The sequence below is a fragment of the Peromyscus maniculatus genome, chromosome 9 (assembly GCF_049852395.1).
Source record: "Peromyscus maniculatus bairdii isolate BWxNUB_F1_BW_parent chromosome 9, HU_Pman_BW_mat_3.1, whole genome shotgun sequence".
NCBI lineage: Eukaryota > Metazoa > Chordata > Mammalia > Rodentia > Cricetidae > Peromyscus > Peromyscus maniculatus.
This window is the reverse complement of record NC_134860.1, coordinates 85,186,808-85,213,958: the sequence shown is the minus strand read 5'-3', so window position 1 is coordinate 85,213,958 and position 27,151 is coordinate 85,186,808. Positions and strand designations below refer to the sequence as shown.

The following is a 27,151-nucleotide window of genomic DNA, read 5'->3' as shown; positions in this document are numbered from 1 at the left end:
GTGAAGCTCTGCCTATTATCTCTTCCTCTTGGTAGACCTAAAGTGCTTATTAACTTGATATCAAATCAAGGAAGTTCTATAATAAAAAATATACTTAATTAACTCACATTTTCCAAATTTCTTTAAGTACTCATGTCCCTAGAATACAGTTGAGAAAACTAGACTGATCAGGCATGAGGAAACAACCAACAACAACTTTTGCTTTCTTAGACTGCTCTAAGATGCTTAACTAGAACCTCTCCATTGTGTTTACAGTCAACAGAACTCGGGAGGCTTAGGGCAATTAAATGTTACTCACTGTTGCAGTATTTCTCTCCCTTCCGATTGCAGCTCTCAGCCAATGACAGGTCACTAAGGGAGTTATTCCAGTCCCAAAGAGAAGTAAACTCTTGCAAGTAGTTTCCAAGTTTAATGGAACTGGAAACTTCGCAGCACTGAAGTGCTTATCACAAGAAAATAGAACAACTCCACTCTTTGCTAGATATATGGTGATAAAACCTACTCTATGTGACTATAATAAGCAGCATTGGTCCAGTAAAGTATGGGAAATTAAGCCACCAGGGATCAGCCTACCAGAGGATTAAAAAAAAATTAAGATTAAAATCAAAGATGTAGTTTTTAGGAAACAGAATGAAAACAATGATGGCTAAAATTACTACGTAAGATTTTAAAAGAAATGGATTACTGATAATTCGCTATAGTATAAAGTCAAATATGTACCATATGTCCACTGCTCAATATTGTCAGGGTTCATGCACATTACTGACTAAGGACAGAAAGCTGCACTGAGGGAATTCCAACTTACAAGAAAGCAAGCCTACAGCACAATGAGCAACAGTATTGTTTGCTATTACAGAGGTGAAACGGCCCCCAAATTCACCAGAAACAAAAGCAGAATTGTATATCCTTTAATTCAAGTAAATCACCTCTTCCAATTTAACAGAATCTTTAAAATAAATTGTCATTTAATATTGTTAAGGCACATTCCCAAAATAAGGTTGAAGTTTTCAGGAACACAGAAATAAACATAACAAGAATCTCGTTCAGATTTATGTATTTACTATCAGCAAATATACTCTGCATATATTTGCAAGAGAATAGTAGAACGCAGAGCAGTAAAATTGTGGCTTCAAAGCAAACAGAAAGGCAGTATTTACACACAAACTCTCCATCTGTTGAGTGAGGTGTCAAAAGGGGAGGTAAGTGCATCTGGCAATTCCAGGCCCTGCAACTGTGGCCTTCGCTCAATAGACCCCATAAACACTGCTTTGAAAAAAATGTTAAAATTATATTCAGCAAACAATAAAGCATCATAAATTAACTCCTTAATTAACCAACATAATATATTCATAAGCCCACACTTTAGTTGGCATTAGTAAAGGAGAGGCTTAAGTGGTAACAGATTAATGTAACGTCTCCTCCTAGAATTATCTGGATATGCAAAAAAGGCAATTTTATGCTAACCTGATACATGATATTAATATTTAATTTCAGGCATAAATTGCATTATAAACTCTAATTAAAGTTAGCAACAGATCTGAGGAGTATCATTAAAATAACTTTAAAAGAAAGACATCGAGCTGTCAATAGTTCCTTACTTCACTTTGGAGGTATCTCACCTTCAGGAAAAAGAAACAAGCAATAATACAATCTATACTTTCACTGCTCAATAAAAGGCATTTCAGATTAATCTGAAATTCTTTGTAAAGGTCTTTAAATATGACTTGAAGAGACCACAATGTATTATATTAAAATTCTGACATAACATTTTTTATAGGTCTTGAAAATAGCATAATTTCAATGATGGCATAAAAGACCTCTGTAGACCACTATAGGTGGGCCAAAGCTAAATCTCAAGGTTTTCACAATACTCCATTTGGTTTATCTGTCACAGCTGAATCTGAGGTTCAAGGGTTATGAACAGTTTTAGGGTGTTGTATTTGTGAGTATGGGTACACTTATGAGGGAGTCACACCCTTTCTCCCGAGTGTGGCGTACACTTATGAGGGAGTCACACCCTTTCCCCAAGTGTGGCATACACTTATGAGGGAGTCACACCCTTTCCCCAAGTGTGGCGTACACTTATGAGGGAGTCACACCCTTTCCCCCGAGTGTGGCATACACTTACGAGGGAGTCACACCCTTTCCCCAAGTGTGGCGTACACTTATGAGGGAGTCACACCCTTTCCCCTGAGTGTGGCGTACACTTATGAGGGAGTCACACCCTTTCCCCAAGTGTGGCGTACACTTATGAGGGAGTCACACCCTTTCCCCTGAGTGTGGCATACACTTATGAGGGAGTGACACCCTTTCCCCCCCCCCCCCCGGAGTGTGGCATACACTTATGAGGGAGTCACACCCTTTCCCCCGAGTGTGGCGTACACTTATGAGGGAGTCACACCCTTTCCCCCAAGTGTGGCGTACACTTATGAGGGAGTCACACCCTTTCCCCCGAGTGTGGCGTACACTTATGAGGGAGTCACACCCTTTCCCCATCATAACAGCTTTCATATCTCCAGGAAAGGGCTCCAGTACAGCCCACAACCTCCTGTAGGAATCATGAGATGTTGAGTAACAGCTAAAGAAGAAATAAATAAATCATATCAAAAGTAATGAATGAACTGAAATGAAGTTTAAAGACATTTATAGTTCAGCTGTGGAATAACTTACTGATAGCATGCAAGGATAAGGGTTCAAGTACAGCATCATAAAAATTAATTTAAAAACATCAAAAAGAAATAACACAGATGAAATGAAGTTCGGGATCCATAATTTAAAAGGATGTTTTATGTTCAAACTAGACATACAGTTTGCTTCTGACTTTACAGCACAAAAGAAAATGAACATTGTCCACATGGTAAACTTTGGATGTTCCCCAAAATATCGTGGGGGGTGGGGAACATTCTTTAGTGAGTGGCCAAAACAAAGTATGTTCTTTGCAGTAATACAAGCACTAACATATTTAAGAATTTATCAGCAAGAATGGCAAGTCTCTGATCAAACAGGCATCTGACTAAATACTAACTGGCGAAGCCTCACAGTTACATAATTCTAATCTCTTTTCAAGTTAATTTCTATTGTCTTGAAATTGTCTTCATTTTAATGTCTACTATGATCTTCAATATCCTGAACTAATTACATACAGCCTAATTAAATTACTAACATGACCTTGTTCTCATACATTTAAGAATTCCTTTTTAACTCGTTCTATCCTAACTCCATATCTCCCTTTTCAATAAATTAGGATTTTCATTGTTCTTCAATGCTTTTTTTTTTTACTGTGTTTTTGGTGGAATAATAATTTATGACTTTTTATGAATGCTATTTGAATTTGAAAGTGAAACTTTTAAATGTGCTTCCCAGGATGCTATCATTGGAAGAAAGACAAGCTTGTGCAAAGTTACTTCAAAACTAAAAGTTCAGATAGGGTTTAATTATGTAGCTAAGGTTGTAGGAAAGAGTACATAGTCCAGGATGATCTTGAATTTGTGAACTTCCTCTCTCAGCCTCCTGAGTACTGTGATTTCTGCATATGCCACCAAGCCAGGCTAAATTTTATTGTTTAAATTGGAAACAAAACCAGTCATAGTACAACAGGCCTATACTTCTACCTACTGAAGATTATTTAAGCCCAGAAGTTCAAGGCCAGCCTGGACAGCACAATAACTTATATTAAAAAACCAAACCCAAACAAAACAAAAGATGCCATAATGAAATACATAGAAAACTGTATTTTTTATTTTCCATTAGTATTTTGTACGCTTGTGTGTGTGTGCGCGCGCGCGAGCGCGAGCGCACGTGCACGCTGTGAGGTTGAAGGTAAATACTGCCATCATCTACCATTTTACACTTGAGTTCTTAGATGGTCTCACTGAACTTCACTGGCTCAAGTGGCTGTCCAGTGAGCCTAGGGTTCTCCTGTTCAATTCCCAGCCCTGGGCTAATGGATGTGAAACTCTATTCCTGGCTTTTTACAAAGGTATTGGGGAACCAAATTCGGGCCCTCCTGCCTGTACAGCAAACACTTTATCCACGGCATCATCCCCTCAGCTGCAGAAAAAGCATGGTTTTAATACAGAAGTTCAATGGTGAATTTTCTTCAACAACAATTCTGTCTTCAAACTACAGTGGAATAAAGAATCACCTTCTATTGGTGTTTTCCTTAAGAGTTTAAGAGTAAGAACAAGACTTACACTGAAGATAGCTTCATCTAACAGATAAACTCCTTTTGTGTACGGGGTGGAGGTTTTTGTGGACTTATATACTACTCACAGAAATACTGCCTGGGAAGTATGCAAGGAATATCTGTTGAGTAATAAATGACCTCACAAAAAAAAAAAAAAAAAAGAAAAAAGAAACTCAAGACAGGATGATTACTTTAAAAAATAATAACAATCTGTCACTTTCCAGAATTACTGCCCAAGACCATGTGCATGCTAAGGTTGTAGAACGCACCATTATCTAGACAATGTGATTCTCTGGATGGACTAACAGCTAAACAGCGATCACTTCCTGATAGAAGCGGGACAAGCTGTGAGCACTTTTCAGAGAAAGCGTAGATATCAGCATGCTCCAAAACATCTCTTGGACATAACAGTCTCACAAGATCTAAGTCTTGACGCCACTTGAAAACTCAGGGGACAGTAGTGCCCCAAGTGTAAAGGAGCCTTTCAGAAACAACTCCAAAAAAAACAAAAGGTGAATCTGTGCCACACAGCCAAGTATTTCACAGGGCTTCCAAAATGCCCGTGGGATCTTATACTGGCTTCCTCATCTTAGTTTTGGATTTCAAAGGAATCCATTAGGAAGGGGCCTGCAGGGAGGACCATTAGCAGATTTCCTTGCTAAATGTTTTCTCATACAATAGAGAGGATGAAAAAATAGTATGGATTTTTCCATGTACATTCCCATAATGTATCAACTACTTTGCTAAAACAAGGATAGTTCTATAATGTTTCAATAGCACACACATGTGCACAGCAGCATACAACATACAAACACAAAATTAAAAAAAAAAAAACACTTATTTTCTATTTATTTTGTTTTAGGGTGTTTTTTTGTTTTGTTTAGGGGACATTATAGAGTCCCAAAGAAAAGAGAGTATCATAGGGAAAAATTAGAGCATTTATATAGCTCAAAATGGACTATAAATGTCACATTACACATGATAATTAGAAAGTTTATTACAAGTTAGATATTAAGAATTATTTTATCTTAATTTTTTATTTTATTATTATTTTTAGGTGCCTGTTTGCTTTTCGAAGGAGAGAGAGAAAGAAAGGGTGTGAATCTGGGTAGGGAGGGGTGTGGGGAAGGAGTTGGGGGAGAGGAAATCGCAATCGGAATATACTGTATTAAAAAAATCTATTTTTAATAAAAAAAAATAGAAACAAAACAACAACAACATAAAATAAGACAACTTCCTATAATAGTAAAAAGAGCCTGGTGAAATCTAGTTATAATAAAAACCAAAAGTTCAAGGTTAATACAACAAGATGTTTAATAAATCATTTTCAAAGAATAATGTATTCAGTCAAAATCAGAATTTATATTTTGAGTATCTAAAGTATCATTCCTGAATATGTACTAGAAATAAAAATATGGGCATATCCAGATTGGAAAGAAAAATAAATAGATATTCATCCTACTAACATATGTAAGATAAATATCCCATAAACCTCACGAGAAAAACATTAACACTTAGATTTAAAGCATTAACTTTTATTTTAATTTTCCATACAATCGACTATTAACTTAGTCTTTATGTCTCTTAATATTTCATGCTTTTTACTTGATGATTTATCCTTACATCTTTGGAAAGCAGTACAAGCAACTGTTTTTTATAAAGGCTTTTTTTGGTTTATATGCAAGCTGTTTTTGGTTGTTCTGCATATTACTTGAAAAACATCTTCACTAAATGAACATTGGTATTTTTGGAAAACTTAGAGATTTTCCAACATTTTTTGCCAGTAACAAACATGAACCTTAATCAAATAAACATACTATTTCACATAAAAATACAAACACGTATATGTAGTGCAAGAATTTAAAAACTAAACGTTTGATAATCCACAGTGTAAATGAATAATTGTGCTAAGGCCCCTTAACAAATTCTCTGCAGCCCTTGAATTCTGTAGAGTGAGTCAGTCAACTGGGATTGTCTTCCTATTGTTACAGTGGATGTTTTGCTTATAATTTTGTCGAGTTTTGATGAACTTAACCTTGATACAGTCTCAACGTACAGAAACGTGCTCCTAGACTGCAACAGAATACTCTGAGGAGCTGAGAGAATTCTACCTTGACTCTCCATCACAGGTACTGACATCTGCATAGATTGTATTGCTGCAGTGGCTTTTTATGTATGTATCTATGCACACATAGATATTGTTTAAATGGAGATAAGAAAAGAATTGCTAAGCTGGTGGCGTCTATATTTCAAGGAGATGTTTCTCTCAAGTAACTACTATTGCAGAGAGGAATGGCTGATGTTTCCCCCGGCAATGATGCCCATGATCCAGTTACATCAATTTATGCAAAAATCCTCACACAGGAAGGGAAAATGGCAAACTCTCCAGAAGATGTAGTGATTTTATCCTACGTCTACAAAATAGTTTAGGCATCTTATTCAAGCTTAAAATATGTGAAAATAAACCATAAATGAGTATTCAACAGTGTATTATGGCTCAGAATATAATCACTGAACCAGCTGAGACATCTGACAAAAATCATCATCCAGATACGCTTACACAAATAAAAATCAAGGTAAGGGCCGTGAGGACTATTAAGGCAGAAAAGCGAAAGTATTGCCTGCAGCCCTTCAGAACCAAGTGCCTCTATGTGGAGGAGTTTCAGTGAGGAACAACAAATGTCGTCAGGCATACCTGCCCTAGAAAAGCAAATACAGAGGAAGAAAGCTGAATACTTCTTTTAGAAGAAAAAAGTAAAATTAATCTCTAAGATTTCTAAAAACACAAAAACTAAATTACATAAAAATTCTACTTTGAAGGTGGCATAAGAGTTCACACATGTAACCCCAGCACTTGAAAGGGAGAGGCAGAATAATCGGTTTAACCTCATTCTTGGCTACATGACTGAGCCTAGCCTGGGCTTTGTGAGACCCGAGCTTATATCAGGTAAGGCTCTAGATCAAGTAAGCACAATTACACCTTAAAAACATGACTTCCACTTTGACACTGAATGCTCTGACTAAAAACAACTGGGAGAATATAAAAATAGCAAGCCATAATTCAAATTCTAGAAATATAGATTCAATAAACAATCACTTTTACTGAGAAAACTGGATTAGAAAGTATTAACAAAAGGGGGTCAAGATTAAAATAGCCATCATATGAGATCGAGAAGAGTGAAAATATGTGAAACCAAGTTTTACCAAGAAAGAAAAAATATGAACTAGAAAATGATGGTATCTCAGTCTTTTAGAGAAAAACTATGAAACCTTAGAAATGAGGCTGAAGGAGTGCCCTCTTAATTGAACCTATGACCCACCAGTAATATCATACTCTAAAGTAAAATGCTAAATTACCTTCGAAAATAATAGTTTTTCTTGAATAAGAAGGCAACAAATATCCAGGCCTCTAAATGTGAAGACTACAATTGGGTTTTGTGGTCTTGCTTTATTTATAATGGAGGATGGGGACACCAATAAGGACATGGCAGAAAAATGTTAAACCTAAAAGCAGCTCATGAAAAGACAATGTAGGGTTCCAGAGATGAGGACTCCTGGCAGGATGATATGATTTTGTTATATTCTGACACTTTAGCGAAATCACAACAAATTAATGAAAATAAAAATTGTAGGATACCACTTCTCTCTGGCTATTTGTACTTACATGCGGATGATAATCAGCCTGTATAAAGATAGGGAAGTCCTATAAAACATGGGCTCTATGAGGCCAGAGAAATTCTAACTTACATGATCAAAGTTATTTTACAGTTTTGACAAACAACTGGTAATAAAATTTATCAAGTAATTAATAAGCTGAGCTATTTACTCTGCACACATGCATGTGTAAGCTATGCATGTGGTAAACAATATACAAAACCATATCATTTAAAGTGCGTTTTTTAATTGTATAGGTACCTAAATTAATAAACAAAATCATGTATCCCATAGAGATTGAAATTTGACAAATTTTGGGCATAATTTAACTGAATTTAAAGTAACAATTTGAAAAAGAAAATATGCATGAAACCCAATTTTACACATACAAATATTTGGCAAACATGTAAACAAGGGTAACTATTTCCAAAGCATGATATGGCAACACATTATACACTGAAGTAACTGTAATGCATTCATTCATTTTTAGTTCAGATAAACTTGAAATCTTTAGTTGGAAGAGCCACTTTCAAACAAACTCAATATTTTTCACTTGCAATTTTTGTATGACTATGCCTAATCTTTTAGAGCTATTTATTTTCTTCAAAGAAGCCTTTGTACAGAATTTGGATCACGTACCCATGCCTCTGTTTGAATGGGCTTGATATTGCTTAGTAGCACCTCTTCATAGTTTCCGTAATCAGTGAATTTAACAACCGCTGTCATACCAGAAGAATGGAGCGCTTCAACTTCTGCTCGGTAAAACTGAGGAGGCAAAAAGAAGTTTGAAATAGGACATCAGTGCTGTCTACAGAGGCAATGTTCTATGCCAGTGCATCTTAATATGGTCAATAAAATGACAAAAGGTAACAAAATTCATATTCTCTGCATCCTTCTAAAAGTTAGGTAATTCCAAGTATGTACCAGGAATGAATTGATTCTTAACTAATATATTTTAGTAACAACTAGTGCATCTCATATGAGTGTCTAGTTGATCCCTGGTGTTTCCTTTTCCTGTCTGGGTGCTACTTAATTTAGAGCAGCATGCTAGGATGTCCTTATCTCAGGACTCTGGCACCCACCCCCTCTTCCTTCCTCTATTGTCCTCAGACCCACTTTTGGGTTCTGAGTTGTTTTCAGAATGTGTTTCAATTTTGAGCTTCTCAAGTTACTCAGTTCACAGCATGTTCAAGATTCACACTGCAGCCTAGGGAAACACCTAAGGCAATGCCTTCTTAGGAACTCACAGTGGAGTCTTTAGCTCCTGTGATTCTGTACAGTAACTGAAAGAGTGTAGAATTCCATTTGTCTGCTTTTTATCTTCAACTCTCCAAATACAGCCTTGACACAGAAGAGTTTTTAAAAGCTTTACTTAAGAAACCAAAGACCAAAAAAGCCATATATTTAATTTCTTAAAAAAAAAAAATTCACCCAACAGTTTAATAAAGGTTCTCCACGCTAAAAACAAACAAAAACTTATCTATAATGTGGAAAGTAATGAAATACATTGTAATGATGTGCAATTTTAAAAAGCTGAGAACTCAGGAAGAGCTTCCTGCAAGGATGGAATTCATTTAAAGATGAAGAATGTTTAGCCAAGAGAAGGATATTTCAGGGGGAGTTATGGAGCCATAAAGATGACCATAGGGAACTAATAGAAGTTTTAAACTATGATGTGAGATGATTGCTCAACAAATAACAAACTAGGATCAGTAGTCAGTAAAGGTGAGATAATGAAGGGTCTATGAACAGTTTGTGTTTCATGAAGAGGGAGGAGATTTTAAGTAGAACATTCATGTGGTCCAAGACCAGCATCACACTGATGGCAGTATCAATGAGGAAGCTGAGAGATCTAAAGACTGCAGGCAAGGAAAGCAATCTGGAGGTTATTGTTATAATATTCAAGTTTGGAGGGGAAAATAATTGATCAGTTTTATAGTGTAAAGAGAGCTGGAAAACTGCTTCAAATTCTAAGTTCTTCTATGGAAATAAAACAAGGTATTGTGTGAAACTGTGTAAACATTAGAATATACTAGTTGATCATCTCTAAAACATAATTATAATAAAATTAAGGCAAGATTTCCTAATGGTAGTTATAGCTCATTTCTTTTCTATCGTTGCTTCTAACTTAAAAACCTGGAAGTTATCTATTCTTGACAAAACATTTAAAATAAGCCTCTTCAGCTAAGTGGCTTTAGGAGGTAAGTGCTGTGGGATGGTCTGTATGTCAAATTACTCAGATTGGTCAATAAATAAAACACTGATTGGCCAGTGGCCAGGCAGGAAGTATAGGCGGGACTAACAGAGAGGAGAACAGGAAGGCAGAAGGAGTCACTGCCAGCTGATGCCATGACAAGAAGCATGTGAAGACGCCGGTAAGCCACGAGCAACGTGGCAAGGTATAGATTTATGGAAATGGATTAATTTAAGCTATAAGAACAGTTAGCAAGAAGCCTGCCATGGCCATACAGTTTGTAAGCAATATAAGTCTCTGTGTTTACTTGGTCGGGTCTGAGCGGCTGTGGGACTGGCGGGTGATAGAGATTTGTCCTGACTGTGGGCCAGGCAGGAAATCTCGAGCTACAGGTAACTAGTTCCATCTCTTCACAAAACAAATAATGTTGATTTCTATTACTTAAAAGTATAATCTAGAATCCAAAGATGTCCATCCTAACTAAAAATATACATGCCAATGTAAATCAAAGTGGTCACCTTAAAGGACACTCTAGTTTTTCTAAGAACACTGTAATAACTCTAAATGTTTTTAATATCAATATAGTTTAGACCATTATTATAAACAAATTCAACACAGGCAACAAATGAATTCAGCACATTGGGTTTTTTTGTTATTCTTTAATAAACTACCTATTAAGTATAGGCTATCACAATGACAAATAACTAGAATGTTTTATTGAAAAGAAATGTTGTATTTGATTCTACCAGCACACTGACTTTTTTTATAGACAATTATGATTAAGATTAAAATTTTATTGAAAAGTGTATCAAGTTCTGGGAGGCATTTGGATATCAGTACACATAGTCAGAACTAACTAACTTATATATCCCCAACCTGATGCTTATCAACTACTGAGTTATCATTTGTTTAATACTCAGTACTTGCTGAAGGAACTCGTCTGTCAATTTCAATTATTGGAACACAGGCAGATCTGTTCTCTGTTGCTCCATTTATCTACGGCTGATCATTCATATCCAAAGCTTTTACGTCTTTGGCTATTGACAAGAGTACCACGGAGATATCCTTGCTCCTGAAGGTGGTAGTTTTAGACTTGCCAAGAGTTAGCTGATGAGTGTTGCTGTCATTACTGGAGGCTGATAACTATGTTCAGCAAAGTGATAGAAAATAAAACAGGTATAAAAAAAATCAGTAGCTTTCCTATATGCAAAGGACAAATACACAGAGAAAGAAATCTAGAAACCAGTACCATTCACACTGGCCTCAGAATATGAAATAAAATACCTTGGTCCTGGAAGAGGGCTCAGTGGCTAAGAGCACTTGTTGCCCTTGATGAAGACCTGGGCTTGGTTCCCAGTACCTGTATAGTAGCTCACAACCATCTATAACTCCAATTTAGAGCTCTGAGCCCTTCTTCTGAGCTCTGTGGGCACCAGGCATGAACACGCTCACAACCATCTGTAACTCTAGTTCCAGGGGACTATGATGATGGGAGAATGTCTTTCTATACGCTGCAAATATGTGTTCTCTGATTGGTTGTTAAATAAAGCTGTTTGGCCTATGGCAAGGCAGCTTAGAGGCAGGCAGGAAATTCAAAGAGAGAGACAGGAAGAAGGCAGGGAGAGACCCCATCCTGCCACTCAAGGAGCAACATGTAATGGGACGCACAGGTAAAGCCACAGAAGATGTGGTGATACATAGATTAATAGTTATGGGCTAATTTAAGATATAAGAGCTAGCTAGCAAAATGCTTGAGTCATGCCCATGTAGTTACAATTAATATAAGCCTCTGTGTGTTTACTTGGGGACGCGAGTCAGAGAGATCTGTCCTGACAGCCAGCAGGCTGGGACACAGGAAATCTTCCAGCTATACTATGACCTCCCTCTTCTGAACTCCATGGGCACCAGGCACACACATGATACACACACATACATGCAGACAAAACACTCATACACATAAAATAAAATGACTAAATTTTTCTCAAATAGAATATCTTGTAATAAATCTAACCAATGAAGTGAAAGACTTACACGGTGAAAACCTAAGATACTGAAAATAGAAATTAAAGAAGATACCAGAAGATGGAAAGAACTCCTATGCTCATGGCTTGGTAGGATTAATACTATAAAAATGGCCATCGTACCAAAAGCAGTATCATGCTGCTAAATGGACACAGTATTAAAACAATTTCTAAATTGTTACTCATAGACCCATCTGAAAAGGTCAATTTTAGTAGATGGTGATTGACACAGTGACCCACAACTGGCCAAGGTTCAGAGAGTAAGAGACTGCAGAATGCTTAGCCCTAAAGGGAACACAAATACTGTAACAGCTTTCCAAGCCTCAGGGAGTAGAAAAAGCCTATGGCAGTGGATGGTTACAGGAAAACATTGTCTTCTGGACAGAGCAGGGCAGTGAACGAACTCATAGAAGTTGTGACAGCTTGTACAAAACCTGTGCCAGTTCAGACCACGCCAAATCCGAGCAAGGAAAAAGTAAGATGAGCACACAATCCCACTCCAAGCCTTGGAGCTACTGGCTCAGTCTTTTAAAGATTAAAATTATATTTAAAAATGGGGCATGGAATTAAACAGAGTTCTCAAAAGAGGAAATAAAAATGGCCAAAACCAAACTGGTACAGCCACTGTAGATATCAGTAGCTGATAAAAACCGGAAAATAGACCTTCCACATGATCCAGCTATATCACGTTTGGGAATAACACCAAAAGACTCCATACCCTACTATACAGATACCTGCTCATCCATTTTCATTGATGTTCTCTTCACAACAGGAAGAGGAAGCAGCCTAGATGTCTATCAACTGATGGATAATCAAAATGTGTCATATTTACACAATAGAATATTATTTAGTTTTTCAAAAAAATAAAATTATGAAATACACAGATAAATGGAGACTGAAAAGGACAAATACGTTTTCTCTCATTTGTGAATATTAGCTTTAAATCATCAGGTATGCACGCTTCATTTGGAATGCCCAAAGAGGTCAGCAAATTAGTAAAGGGAGAGAGAAAGACTAAAAAAAAAAAAAAGATAATTGAACAGGAAGAGCTAAATTGGGTGGGAATGGGATGGCAGGGTCAAGGAAGGAACAAGGGATAAATAATAATAAAGACCTTTAGAAAAAGTCACATATAAACCTGATACTATGCTGTAAAAGCTTCATAACACACAGAGAGGGTAGGGGGGGACGGAGGAGAGACGGAGGGAGGATGGGAGGGAGGAGAGGGGAGAGAGGGAGGGAAGATGGGAGGGATGGAGGGAAGGAATTTAAATAGTTAACCTATAACAGGGTGAGAATGCCCTTATAAGGCATTTACAAGCTAACAAACAAAAAGCGCTATACCAAAAACAGGTTCTCTCTTTTGGACTCTAAACAATACAGGTTATTGCCAATGCCAATGATTACCCTCCAGAACTGAAGACAGTGCATACTTAAGTCATAGCACACGGGGATGTCAAGCTGGCACTAACCTGAAAGCTTCATTCCAACTGGCTAGCTTTCATAGTTCTGAAAGGTACCATGCAACGACTAGAGGAGAAAGGTAAGCACCAATCTTATCCAGGTATGAATCCTGCCAACAGTAAAGATGACTGCCTTGGCAAGACACGGCCACTGGTGCAACAGTGGCTGGACCATAGTGAGCACACCCGACCACGTTCTGTGGACTGAAGGCCCACGTCACACGCTGAAACCTACACCTGGAGCCATTATTAGAGCCACAACCCCGGGGCTGGAGGGGTCTTAGTCCCTCTGGTAGAACCTGCTACTGTTATGCAGCTAAATGGACATAGCATTAGACAGTCTCCCGACAGACTGATTGCTATACCCACCTTCAACTCACATCCGAAAAGCTTCTATTTGCAGTAGACGGTGATTAACAAAGAGACCCACAACTGGTCAAGGTGCAGAGAACAAGAGATTGTAGAATGTTTAGTCCCAAATGGGGCATCTATATCACACCCCCACCCCATGGCTCAAGGCCCATGGTGGGAGAGGGGCAGAAACAGTGTTAGACCAGAGGCAGAGGATGACTACAAGGGAAAAAAACGTTTTCTGGGCACAGCAGGGAAGCTTCACACATGAACTCACAGCATCTGTGGTTGTGGCAGCATGCACAAGACCTGGGCAGGCGGAAGTCAGACTACATCACAGACTTGTGCAAGACAAGCGGAAGTCAGACTCCACACATGTGCACAGAGTCCCATCCCGAGGTGAGGAACTGCCAGCAGCTGACCGCTGCTGAGATACCCCTGGTAAGTAGACCGTGCTACAGTCAAAGACCCCACAGATAAGACTACATGGGCAGCACAAATTGAACTTGATTGGGTACAATAAAATTTTAAATAATAAATTTTAAAAACAGGACACAGAGTTGGGCGGGCAAGGAATGAGAAGTAGATCTGAAAGGAGTTGGGAAAGGTAGCAATATAATCAAAACACTGCTCAAAATGATCAATGAACTAATAAAATTAGAAAACAAGCAGCATTCTGGGTTCTCGTCCCTTTCTGTGCTCCCCCGGTCTCCCAGCTCTCACCAAATTTATCACTCTACTTCTGTTTGCCTTCCCCAGCCCCCCGTCTTCTCCTCCCCCACTTCTTTCTTTCCCTTTTGGGCAACTAATAACCATCCATTTATTTATTACAAGGTGAACAACTAACTTATATGCCTTTCTCTTTTTTACAGGCTAAATATATATAATCTCTTTAAATGAAAATTCAGATAACATTGTACCACTGAAATGACCCCCCCTTGGAAATCAGTAAAATTTAAAGAGTGTAAACATAATTCAGCAAATGATAAGTGAAACACAGCTGAACTAAGTTTAATCATTTTAGTACCATTCTCATATGTAAGCCAAGACAAATTCTACGCACCCCCAAAAAACCTTAAATATTTTTCTTTTATGAATTAAGCATCTATAAGGGCCCCAAACAGGTATGACTGCAGAATAAAATACACAGATGCTTTCTACAGAGCCCCACCAGAACATTACACCGTATGTAGCAGCGTGCTTGAAACATCCATACCTTGTTGTCTTCCCAATAAAGTGCAAAACATTCATCTCCAGGTTTCCACATTTTCGCATACTCCACAGGAATAGATGAGTCTATCACCTTCTCAGGCTTAATTGGCCCAGATCTTCTTTTGGGCCCACTATTATAAAACACTTTATCATCATAGGGTACAGCTGTGACAGGTCCTGCTGGCTTAATTGGTCCTATGCGTCTCCCTTTCACCTGCATTTCTGTCTCTCCATTTGGAACACCAACAAAACTATTACTTCGAACAGGATTCTGGTAATCAGTATTTACACTAAAATGTTTTTCAATTTTTAGACCACTAAAAGCTTCATTATTCATTGTCCGTGATTTCCTGTCATAAAAATGATCAGGATTACCTGTTTGGTTTTCTCTTTTCCCACGTTTTTGACTATTATACTCTATGAATTCTTGAGGAAGTGGGTTTTCTCTTGCCTCTGCACACAATGGACCTCTTCCCGATCTGTTTTGCATAGAGTTATCTCTTCTTTTAAAGGCGCCATCGTTGTGCTGAGAACTTAACGGGTACGAAGCGTCTTTAGTTCTGTCATATCTAGAATACGGCCTATCACACTTGATCCTCTCTTCTGACCACACTTCAGAACCAGCAGAACCACCCAGTCTTTCAGGGCCTCTACTTCTAGATAATACGCTGCTTTCTAAGGCTGACTTGGAACTGGGGGCGTCTCTTTGAAAACGAGGAGGTTTCTCATTTCTCGGCTGCCTGGTGTCATTTCGAGGAAGATGTCTTGACTGACTGCTGTCTTTCACCCCATTCTGTTCAGCGTTTGACACTCTGTGCTGGCCTTGAGGAAGGGGCTGTGGCTGGGACTTTGGTTCTAAAAGGCAGAAGTACAGCATGCACGTTAGGATGGAGACAACATCGAGAGTTGCTTATTTGAAATCATATTATATTGGTTACTATCTTAACATCTCCTATCTTCAAACCTTGTTACCTTAATTCTTGGCTGTTCCTGAGTTCTATTTACCTGAGTTCTATTTCTCTATCAGGAAGTCTTCCTGGTTAGCACATTAGAAAACTAAAGTAGTGACGTGAATCAAGATAAAAGCAGTTTAGCTGCTGCACATTACGTCAAAAGAGGATATATACATTTCCTTCTGTGATTTATCTTTGATGAACATGTTTGGTTTTCTTCTGTTTGTTTGTTCTCCCATGAATCACTGTCAAGATCCAGGACTGTGGATATTTCCTAGGGTCATCACATTCCCAAAGATGGGCACTAAGGACATTTGGTCGACCTATTTCTAGCACTACAAGAAAACTATCCTCATTGCTCTCCAGATATTAAACACCAGTTTAATATGTCTCTATATGTTCCCAACACTCACTGGGAGCAAAAGAATTGTCAGATAAATTGCTTAGGTCAACAAAAATAAAGGAAATGCTTAAAAATTGTAACTCACAGACTATAAATTGAGACTCAAAATGGCAAGACAAAAAAGCAAATAAAACTCATCAAAGCAGATCCACTGGACTTGACATTTAAAATAAAATGAATTATTTTACTACACGCAGACCAACCATCTATTAATTATGACAAAAAGAAATACCCAAGGCTTCAAATGCTTGCCAACTATATTTAAGAGAAATTTTCCCCAAGAATACCTATCTTATAAACATATTCAAATGTTTTATTTTAACAATTATACTCAATTTACAAATCTTTCTTAAATTTTTATATTTATGTGTATAGGAGAGGATGTATATACAGTGTATATGTTATGTGTGTAGAGGGTGGGGGTGGGAGGTGCCTGCACAGGCCAGATCCCTTGAAACTGGAGTTACAAGCAGTTGGCAGTAACCTGATATGAGTGCTGAGAACTGAGCTCAGGTCCTGTGGAAAGACAGCAAGCACACCAGCGCTCAGTCACTTCTCCAGCCCATAAGCTGTTTTGGAGACTTTATGCTAACATCGTGTTTTTTTTTCTAGGAATAAAGACTTCGGGAAAAGACAGGGAATGCTGGTACACGTGTGAGGAGCATGCCCAAGAGAAAGGCATGCCAGAGAACAAAGCAGCAGTGGTCTCTGCTGACTACTCCGGTGTGCCATACAAGTAAGTGGTCTTCACACGTTATCATAATGCAGAAACACATGGATGCTTTAGTAACAAAACAGGGTAAGGTTCCTTGTAGCTTACACAGGAAAATTTTGCTTGACTTGCCATCAGCTAGATATGGAAATGTATTTGAGGAATAAGCTTTTAAGCTTGCTATGTTTAGGATTTTGTTTCTTCTTAAACTATTTTAGTCATGGTCACTGATATCTATGATGGTCAAAAAACATGTGGAAAAAAAAGCAGGTTATCATGAGAGTAACTAACTTAGAGCACTGGGTTACAGATAGAGGCTAGAGAAACACATAAAAAAAGGTCCAACTAGACCTGATGGCCATGACATGATTAGAACTCAGTTCTGAAAGAAAAAACAAGAAAAGTAACTTTCTAGTCTACAATCGGGCTTATGTCTGTAGTTCATGAAAATTTGCATTATTAAAAAATAGCAAAATCTCTCTTTTAGCTCTCGATCCAGTCTTTTAAAAAACTTTGTTCTTTCCCATCACTGCTCTTATAAGCACTTGACAATTTAATTTGTTTACTCCATCATGCCCACACATCAGTGTCTTACATCAAATATATAATTCTGAAAATATGCACAAGAAATTCCAAGGTAGCTTATCATTTTTAAGAAATAAACAAGCTTAGCAAATTGCTCAACAGTAGAGAGAAAATGTCGTTACATTTAACTGTCAAAATATTACTTCTACGTATTGGATATAAATGATAATATAAAATAAGTAGTTTTACTAATAAAGAACACATTTCATTTTCATTATTATGCTGAGATAAAGGTAAATCTAGAAAAGAACTTACCTTAAAAAACAGGAATATTTCATGAGAATTAAACCCACTGAGAAAATTAAAATGTCCTTTTAAAAGACTATGGTGTGTATATGTGTATACATATACATACATGTGTGTGCACCCAGACACATACACATTCTGCTTTACTCCAAAACAAAATAAAAAGAAAAGGAGGTTCTTTAATGTTTTCACATCTTTAAACATCTTTAAATTGAATCAATTTTATTGTAGGCAGTTAAGTAACAAAGTTAAGTAGATAGTAAGTAAACCTAAAACTAAGCTAGTTATTGAATAAACGATGCACATACTCAATTATTCAGTGTAGAAAAAGGGAATTTTAAAGAAAGAGTATCTTGTTCAAAAAGCAGAAGCAGAAGCAGACAACAATGTGGAGGTGCAGTCAGAGCCCAGGTGCTTTCTGACACTCTCACAGAGACTCGGGAATCTACCTGTGACATACCAAACAGCACCCGACACTAAATCTACAGCCGCTCCAATGATAAATATGCTAAGATACTTTCATGTACAAGAAAGAGTGAATTCACGAGCTCTTAAAAGTTGGCAAAAAGAGAGTAATACCAAAGAGTAGCATAAGCAGAAGTTGATGATGCTAATTTTTTATCCTAATGCTTCCAATTCAAGATTTAAGACTATACAACAGAATACAGGAACAATTAGCAAAATATGATGAATAGTATTATAATGAAATAGACAAACTATGAGTACAATAAAGTTTAAAAAGAAAAAAAAGGCTATCAAAGAGGATTGCTGTGAGTTAGTGTGAAATAAAGTGTTACTATTATACCAGAGAGTTCAAAATGTATGGTTATAGCAATTAAAATGGTGATGGCACCATGACATTAAATGCAAGAATTGTTCAGAACGAATCTATTGTCAAAAATCAGCTACTTCCATCAGTATTGAGGATGCTGAATTAAATGGGCATCTTACAATATAAATATTCCTTGGCAAAAATTTAATCTCGAGCAGCAGTTACATCTTCACTTTATGGTAAATAAGTATACTCTGCTCTCCAGAATTAATCATTTGTTTTGGAACTCCTACCTGGAGAGTGTTTGAATATTCATTAACATCTGACTCTGTGCACCATAGCCAGCTAAGCAGACAGGCTAACGGTAACTCTTCATCTCTCCCTCCACTCCTCCAACTCCAATCCCCCAGTCTCAGGCCCAGTTTGGTAGGAGACAAGGTTGCAGCCTCTTTCTCCCCTTCCCCACATTCAGTAGATCACAAAGATCTTCCCCTCAAAACTTCCCTGCCCTGCCCACTGGTTGCTTTATGTCAGCCCCCAACTCCAGCGGCCATTCCCAGAGAACTTTCAGGACACCCAGGCCAGGGGAACAGGAAGGCTAATTTACAGATTTCACCTCTCCCTTCACAACTCCAACACCAATCCTCCAGTCTCATCCCAGCTCTGTAGCGGAACACCTACCACAGCCTCCCATTCCTCTGCTCTCATCCCCAAGAGACCACAGAGACCTTCTCCCCCAACCTTCCAAATAACAATAATCAGTTGTTCTGAGTAACTTGAAGTAAACTCACTCCTATGCGCTCCACCTGGGAGAAGCAGGAAAACACATTCCAAGAACAGCTGCATGTTTTAAAGAAACTTAGGTCACAAGAGTCTTGTGCTCTTTGAGTTCTTATAAGCACTAAGAATTTTCCTCACAAGATTACATTCATGGACCGTGTTCCAACACAACTATACATCCAAGAGAGGGCTACTATCCAAAATATATAAAGAACTAAAAAAAACTAGATATCAAGAAAACAAATAACCTAATTTTTAAAATGGGGTAGAGATCTAAGCAGAACATCTTCAAAAGAGGAAACTCAGATGGCTAAGAAACATTTAAATGTTCAACACCTTGAATCATCATGGGAAAGCAAATCAAAACTACTTTGAGATTCCATCTTACACCTGTCAGAATGGCTAAGATCAATAATATAAGTGACACCTCATGCTGGCTAGGATATGAAATATGGGAAACATTCATCCATTGCTGGTGAGAGTGTAAACTTCTACAGCCAACTATGGAAATCAATATGGCTTTTCCTTAGGAAGATGGGAATCAATTTACCTCAAGATCCAGCTATACCACTCTTGGACATATATCCAAAGGATGCTTCATCCTATCCTAGTAACACTTGCTCAAACATATTCATTGCCGACCTATTCATAATAGTCAGAAACTAGAATCAGTCCAGATGACCCTCAGCAGAAGAGTGGATAATGAAAATGTGGTATATTTACACAATGTAGTATTACTCAGCTGTTAAAAAGGTGAAATTGTGCCATTTGTAGGTAAATAGATGGAACTAGAAAAAGAAACATCCTGAGTGAGGTAACCCAAACCCAGGAAGACAAATATGGTATGCATTCACTTATATGGAGATATTAGCTGTTAAGTCAATGATAATAAAGCTACAATTTCTGGAATTACAGAGGTTAGTTGTAGAGTAAGGAGCTAGGGGGACTGACAGATCTTTCTAGAAAGGAAAATAGAATAGATATGGACGGATGCAGGGTGGCTGGAACTGGAGGATCAAGTGGGGAGGGGAAGGGAAGGGTGGTAAAAGGGAGGGATTACAAAGAGAGCTGAAATTACAAGCTATTTGAGCGGTAGTATGGAATCTAATACAGTAGAAGCTTACACACACACACACACACACACACACACACACACACACACACACACACACACACAAAGGAGATCTAAATGAAATCACCAAAACAGTGGGGAAGACAGAGTCCCGGCTGGATATCTCCTGTCACCAAATGAAGCATCCAGTACTAGAAATGGGTTACATTCAATTGAATTTGTTGGCCAAAGGGATCCCAAGGGAACCCACAAAAAACCCAGGCTATGCCAAGACTGTATGTTGCTCCCCATAAATAAGACAGCAAGGGATCACTGCTAGACACCCACACGACTCATTGAACTGAACGTGGTGCCTACATAGCGTCTTCACCCCTGAGAACTAGCATCTCTGGTACATGAAGGTACTATGCAGGCCACCAAAAGAGAAACATAAACACCAACCCAAACACAAACCCTTTCATCTACAATGCTGTCCTGCCTGCAAGATATGCTAGGGCAATGGGAGCACAAAGTTTGTGGAAGTCACCAACCAATAGCTGATCTGACTGAAGACCCCTCCACAACATGGCACCCATACCCAACATGACTTGGTGACCAAGAACCTGAGGCTAGACAGCCCAGGGGCCTAATGTAAAGGCAGAGAGTACTGTTCTAAAATAAAAAAGAAAGAAAGAGAGGAAAGAGGGAAGGGAGGGAGGGAGGGAGGGACGGAGGGAGGGAAGGAGGGAAGGAGGAAAGGAGGAAGGGAAAAGTAGCAATACCTTGACTCTATCTTAATGATATTCTGCTAACTCATAGATCAATGTGGACAAGGAAAGGGTGTAAGAGCCACAGGGGATGCAAAACATCAAAGAAAGGCCCTCTAAATCAACATGATTGAGACACATATGAACTCACAGAGACTGAGTCAGCATGCATAGTGCCTACGTGGGTCTTCATCAGTTCTTGTCCTAGCGCTGAAAGGAGAAGAGGACACATGCCCCCATCCCTAAACTCCAAAGAAATCTCCAAATGACAACCACTTGCAGTAAAAATTTAGTTTCTGAGGTAGATCAATGAATCTACTCTGAGGAAAAAGATAAAGAAATAATAGGATAAATGGGTAGATCATTGAATCTACTCTAAAAAGAAAAAGGGGAAGATATAAAAATGACAAAAGGTAGATTATTGAATCTATTATGAAAACAAAAAGGAGAGAATGTGGATATGGTAAGATAAAAAGGTCAATTATTGAATCTACTTTTAAAAAGGAACTACTTGTTTTAAATAGGATAAGTAATGAAATTTTTTTGTCTGAGTTTATCAAATGTTACTGGACTGGACATTGTTAATATATGTAATGGAGTATTTTGTTTGAATCTGTCTAATGATAATGGACTAGACATTGTTAATGTAATTCTTGACTGTATATATTGTATATACTTATTGGATATAGTTTTTCTTGTATTAGTTATAAGCTTTTTTTTTAACTTTAGACAAAAAGGGGAAATGTGGTAATATTATGTTCCCCAAAATATTGTGCACCCTAATAAACTTATATAGGGTCAGAGACCAGAACAGCCATTAGATAGAGGCCAGAAAATTATGGCATACATGCCTTTAATCCTAGCATTCCAGAGGCAGAGATCCACCTGGACCTCTGTGAGTTCAAGGCCACACTGAAAACAGCCAGGTGTGGTAACAAGAGCCTTTAATCCCAGGAAGTTATAGCAGAAAGGTATATAAGGTGTGAGGACCAGGAACTAGAGCTAGTTAAGCTTTTAGCTTTTGAGTAGCAGTTCAGCTGAGACCCATTTAGATGAGGACACAGAGGCTTCCAGTCTGAGGAAACAGGATCAGCTGAGGAACTGGCAAGGTGAGGTAGCTGTGGCTTGTTCTGCTTCTCTGACCTTCCAGCGTTCACCCCATACCTGGCACTGGGTTTGTTTTTATTAATAAGACCTGTTAAGATTTGTGCTACAAGTTTCCTTCAAGGGTGTCTCACTGAGGAAACAGACTGCTCTGAAAGCGTAGGTCATGTGCCCAGTATTAAGTGGCAAACTGAAAATGAATTCTATAGCATCTTTGGGGGTTCCTAGTCTCATAATGTCATGTCAGGAATCTTCCTTATCTTAAAATTTTTTATCTTTTATTTTATTCTATTTATATGTATGCTTTTTTTCTTTTCTCCCTGAACTCTACAAGTCCTTTGCATATATATTACAGCTTCCAGCTAAGTATTTTTATGGGACTTCTGAGACTGCAATGGAGTGGGTCTCTGTTGCTTGTGCCTTCTCTAGAAATCTCTTTCTTTTGTTTGTTTGTTTTATACAATTCCAATGTGTTGGTTTTGTTTTGTATTATTTTATATATAAAGGAGGATGAAAGGGAGTGGAAACTCTAATCATGATATGTTATGTGAGAAAAAAGCTATTTCAATAAAAGGAAAACCGTTTTAAAAATTTGACTATGCACATACCACTTGCACCTCTATCTTGAAAGCACAATATTATTATTCTTATTTTACAATGAAGATTCAAAGCAATGAGCCCCAAATAAAAATCTGCCTAGAAACTGTGGAATCCAGAAGTAAACCAAAATCTTACTCAAGCTAAAGCCCTTGACTTCGCAGTATGTCAATCTCCATCCCCAGAAAAGCAGAAAGAACCAGTGACATATTTACACCTACATCTGTTCATTCAGGTAAAACGCAGGAAGTGCAAAAGTCCTTTATTATCCTTGAAGGCTAAAAAATACATTTGTATACCAGGACTGCTGGATCCTGACCGAAAATTAACAACACTTTATTTACATCCAAGCAGAAAAACTAAAAGCATTATTAAGAACTGGACTAACATTTAAAAGCTTTAAAAATCAGCACTTAGAGATAGTATAGTACAGAGGTTTAATCATAGGTCAGCCATTCACTAGTTCTATAACCTTAGACAAGATATTTAATTTTTCTGAGTCTTATCTTAAAATCAGCAAATATACAAGTAAATAATGCATTTCAAAAACTTATTTAAGGTATGTAAAATATTTAGAATAGTATCTGTCTTTGGTAAGCTCTCAGTAAATACTAGCAATCACTATTATGACATTATAAATATTATTATGTAAATAAGCTTATAAACCCGTGACTTGGATGAGAAGCTATCTGTTTACACACTCTCACCGCCACAAACGCCCACCATTACTTAGAAGATTAACTTTAGTTTTCTGCTTGCTTGTTCTTGTAAGTAGGGCAGGAAGAATGCTTTATTAAAAACTTTACTGCAATGTTATAAAAGAGAAAATTCAGATGCATTTGAAAATAAGTCATACTCTAATACTATTTTACACTTAAAATATAAACATTCTTTATATAAAAATCCATATATTCTATTTTTACAAACTGAAAACTCCTAGAATCCTATCACTAGAGAAATGATGTAATCCTTCCTCCACACACAGCCACTGTTAAAGTCTGAGGTTACTTTTTAATATAATGCACAGAATCTCTGTGCACATTTCCATAAACAACAACAAAATGCTTCTGTTCTCCACTCAGAGGCTGCAGTCTACTTTGAAATTAGCAGTATTTTGCAGCATCGGAACATTGCAGTTCCAAGTCAGTGAGCATAGTGACCTCATTCAGCTCAGTGCTGCATGCATTTTTATTTTACTGACATATTTATTTTTTTATTATAAAAGCTTTGAATAGCCCTCATTTTTGGAATACAATTTATACTTTATTTTTTAAATTAAAATATAATTACATAAATTTTCCCTTTCCTCCCTTCAACCGCTCCTATGTACCCCCACCTTCACTCAAATTCATGATCTCTTTCTTTAGTTTTTATTACATACATACATATATATATATATATATATATATATATACATGGACTAAGCAGATTGTTTTATATATTTAGGGATATATTTAGGGATATTGTAATATATATTATATAATGTGTGTGTGCATATATATATACACACATATGTATATATACACATATGTATGTATATATACATACACACATATGTGTGTGTATATATACACATATGTATGTGTGTGTATAGATATATATATACATACAGACATATAGACACACAGACATACTTTAAAAAAAAAGATTATAGGAAATATTTTTACACTTAACCAAGGTGAAGATGGAGTCTGTCTGGGTCTTACTCAGAACTGTTTTTTCCAGTGTTTCACAACCATAGAGTGGAGATACTCAGTAAATATTTGCACAAAGAATTACTGAAAACATTGGAAATGAAACAAAGCCCCAAGTTGAAATCACTTGTTTAATGCTTTCACCTCTGCTAAGCAAAGGTAAAAGAGAAAATCCCATCTTCTGTTCTGCCTTCTGAAGGTGAGGAGAACATTAAAGCCTGCTACAGCAGATTTTACCTCGGTCCAGGTGAGTCCAGGAAAAACTAACATAAAACCAAAGTTTCTAAAGCCCCCCCTTACATGCATCTCCTGCTTCCTAGTTATATCTCTGACAAATTCACAAGCACTTCAGTTTCTTCATCTAAGAAGTAACCCTTATCACAGAATTAGGAAGATTCAGCTTGAATATATATAAGGGCATTTAGAATTATGGCGATCATTGGAATTAATCCCAGTCCTATCCCTAAGCAGATGTCTGATGTAAAAAAACAAAACAAAACAAAACAAACAAAAAAAAACTAGCATAAAGGTGCTTAGCTCTTTATTTCCTTCAAACAGTCATGGTAGTTAGTAAACACTGACTACAGATGGTGTCAGCACTCTCCCAGGCACTTTAGGCAAGAACCCCAACCCTCTATCCTGTGACGGTCATTTACAATGACAAGAGGCGAACAGCACACACCAACGCAGCAAAGAATGTAGCCTGAAATTAATAAACACCTCCAAGGAAACAGATATCATAATGATTATAGTAAGACTAACAGAAGCTATGCTCTGTGTTTTAGTTGAGCCCTAAGGAGTAGGACACACAGCACAGGCAGGGTAGAACACTCCAAGGAGAAGGAAGGAAGCACACAGCCATTTCATGATGGTTGGCCAGAAACATCATCACCTTTACAGCTTCAAACGGAAAAATACTGGGTTCCAATATCCCCAAATTGATACTATATTTACGTTAAGTAAAGACACCAATCCAGAAAAAGTGATTACATATAAATTAGCATTTCTTTTAGAGCCTTCATTAATTATTCAAAAATATACAATGTTTTCCTAGGCTCATTAAATTATATCAAAGGTATGATACACATTAAACTAAGTTTAAGATGAACATATTTATTAAAATTTGAATGTACCAAACTTCCATAAGAAGTAAAACTCCTTATTAGGTAAAGCAGATCACTGTTCCTCTGACTTAATAAATCATGAACATTCTAAGAAACCACAGATAGCAATTCTACCACAGCCAGGGCCAGGCTCCAAATGCACACCATGATGGTGCTGTTTGCAGGTGTGAATAAACAGTGCAGTAGAGGGAACTTCCCTACACACACAAAAAAAAAACCATCCATTCACTTTCGGCTAGCTATAACCACACTCCATTTTGTAGACAAGGAAGCCGAAGAGGCCGATCGAGGACAAGGAGCGGTCATCATACAGCTGTATGGGCCAGGCTGTCAGGTTCCTCCCCTTGCAGTCAAGCTACTAACTTTAAATCATCAGTAACCATGGGTTAGCTTTGGAATTTTCTCATAAAACTCTGGATTATCATAAAAGTTGTTTTTGGTTGGTTGGTTGGTTGGTTTTTAGCCAGAGATATATTTTTTTTAAGTACTATCTGGATAAATTTGCATTAAATGAGAACACATCTTTTGGGGACCTATGTTGACTCTTCTCTATTTCTCTCTACACATCACATGAATACGAGTATATCACAACTCCACACTAAATCCTGAAATAATGAGAACTTAATTGCTATTCTAGCCCCAGTTCCTGCTTCCTCCCCATCAGTTACCAACAGCCACTCTAACACAGTACTTTGTACTCTGGGGTAAAGAGAGGGGCCTTGTCCTAGGGTCTCAGTTCGGGATGTTCGCACACACATCCACACCTGCACAGTATCTATCTGCCCCCTTCCAGGCCTCTTCCCTCTGGCTCCTCTTCAGGTCTCAGCTGAGAACTCATTCTGAAAGCACCATCCTACCAACCCTTGTGGCTAAGTCAGACTCCTCTACATGCAGCCACAGAATTGCTTGGCTCACTCACGGCCTCCGCAGACTAAAGATCTCTGACTTTTCTTTTGTTTGCTACCCCTCTCTTCTAACAATGCCTGGCACCCAGTAAGCCCCAAGTTAATATTTGGAATTAACCAAACCACTCTTCAGTATCTTCTAAAGTGAATTACATCATCTGTTCTTTTGAGCCAAGTATTTTTTTCCAGGGTCAAGACCACAATAATTTCAGATTCAATATTCTCCCTAAAATACATATTCTTAAAAATTCCAAACTAAATTACAGCAAGCCAAAATTCAAATTCTTGCAATTTAAAGCCAAAACATGCCAATAAAATACAAAGCTATCTTAGGGTCAAGAATGTCAAAGTAGGTTGACAAAATGAAATTCAAAAAG

At 37.6% G+C, this 27,151-nt stretch overlaps 1 protein-coding gene across 3 annotated transcripts in view; it reads right to left on the bottom strand.

Annotated features, from left to right (window-relative positions):
• Tdrd3 (tudor domain containing 3) overlaps window positions 1–27,151 on the bottom strand; it is a 164,709-nt gene that overhangs the window by 27,873 nt on the left and 109,685 nt on the right. For all 3 annotated transcript variants that reach the window (XM_006975542.3, XM_042285266.2, XM_015994409.2), the window contains exons 11-12: window positions 15,086–15,936; window positions 8,480–8,605 (exon numbers count right to left, since the gene is read on the bottom strand). In XM_006975542.3, the coding sequence (XP_006975604.1) occupies window positions 8,480–8,605; window positions 15,086–15,936 (977 nt within the window). The remainder of the gene's footprint in view (window positions 1–8,479; window positions 8,606–15,085; window positions 15,937–27,151) is intronic.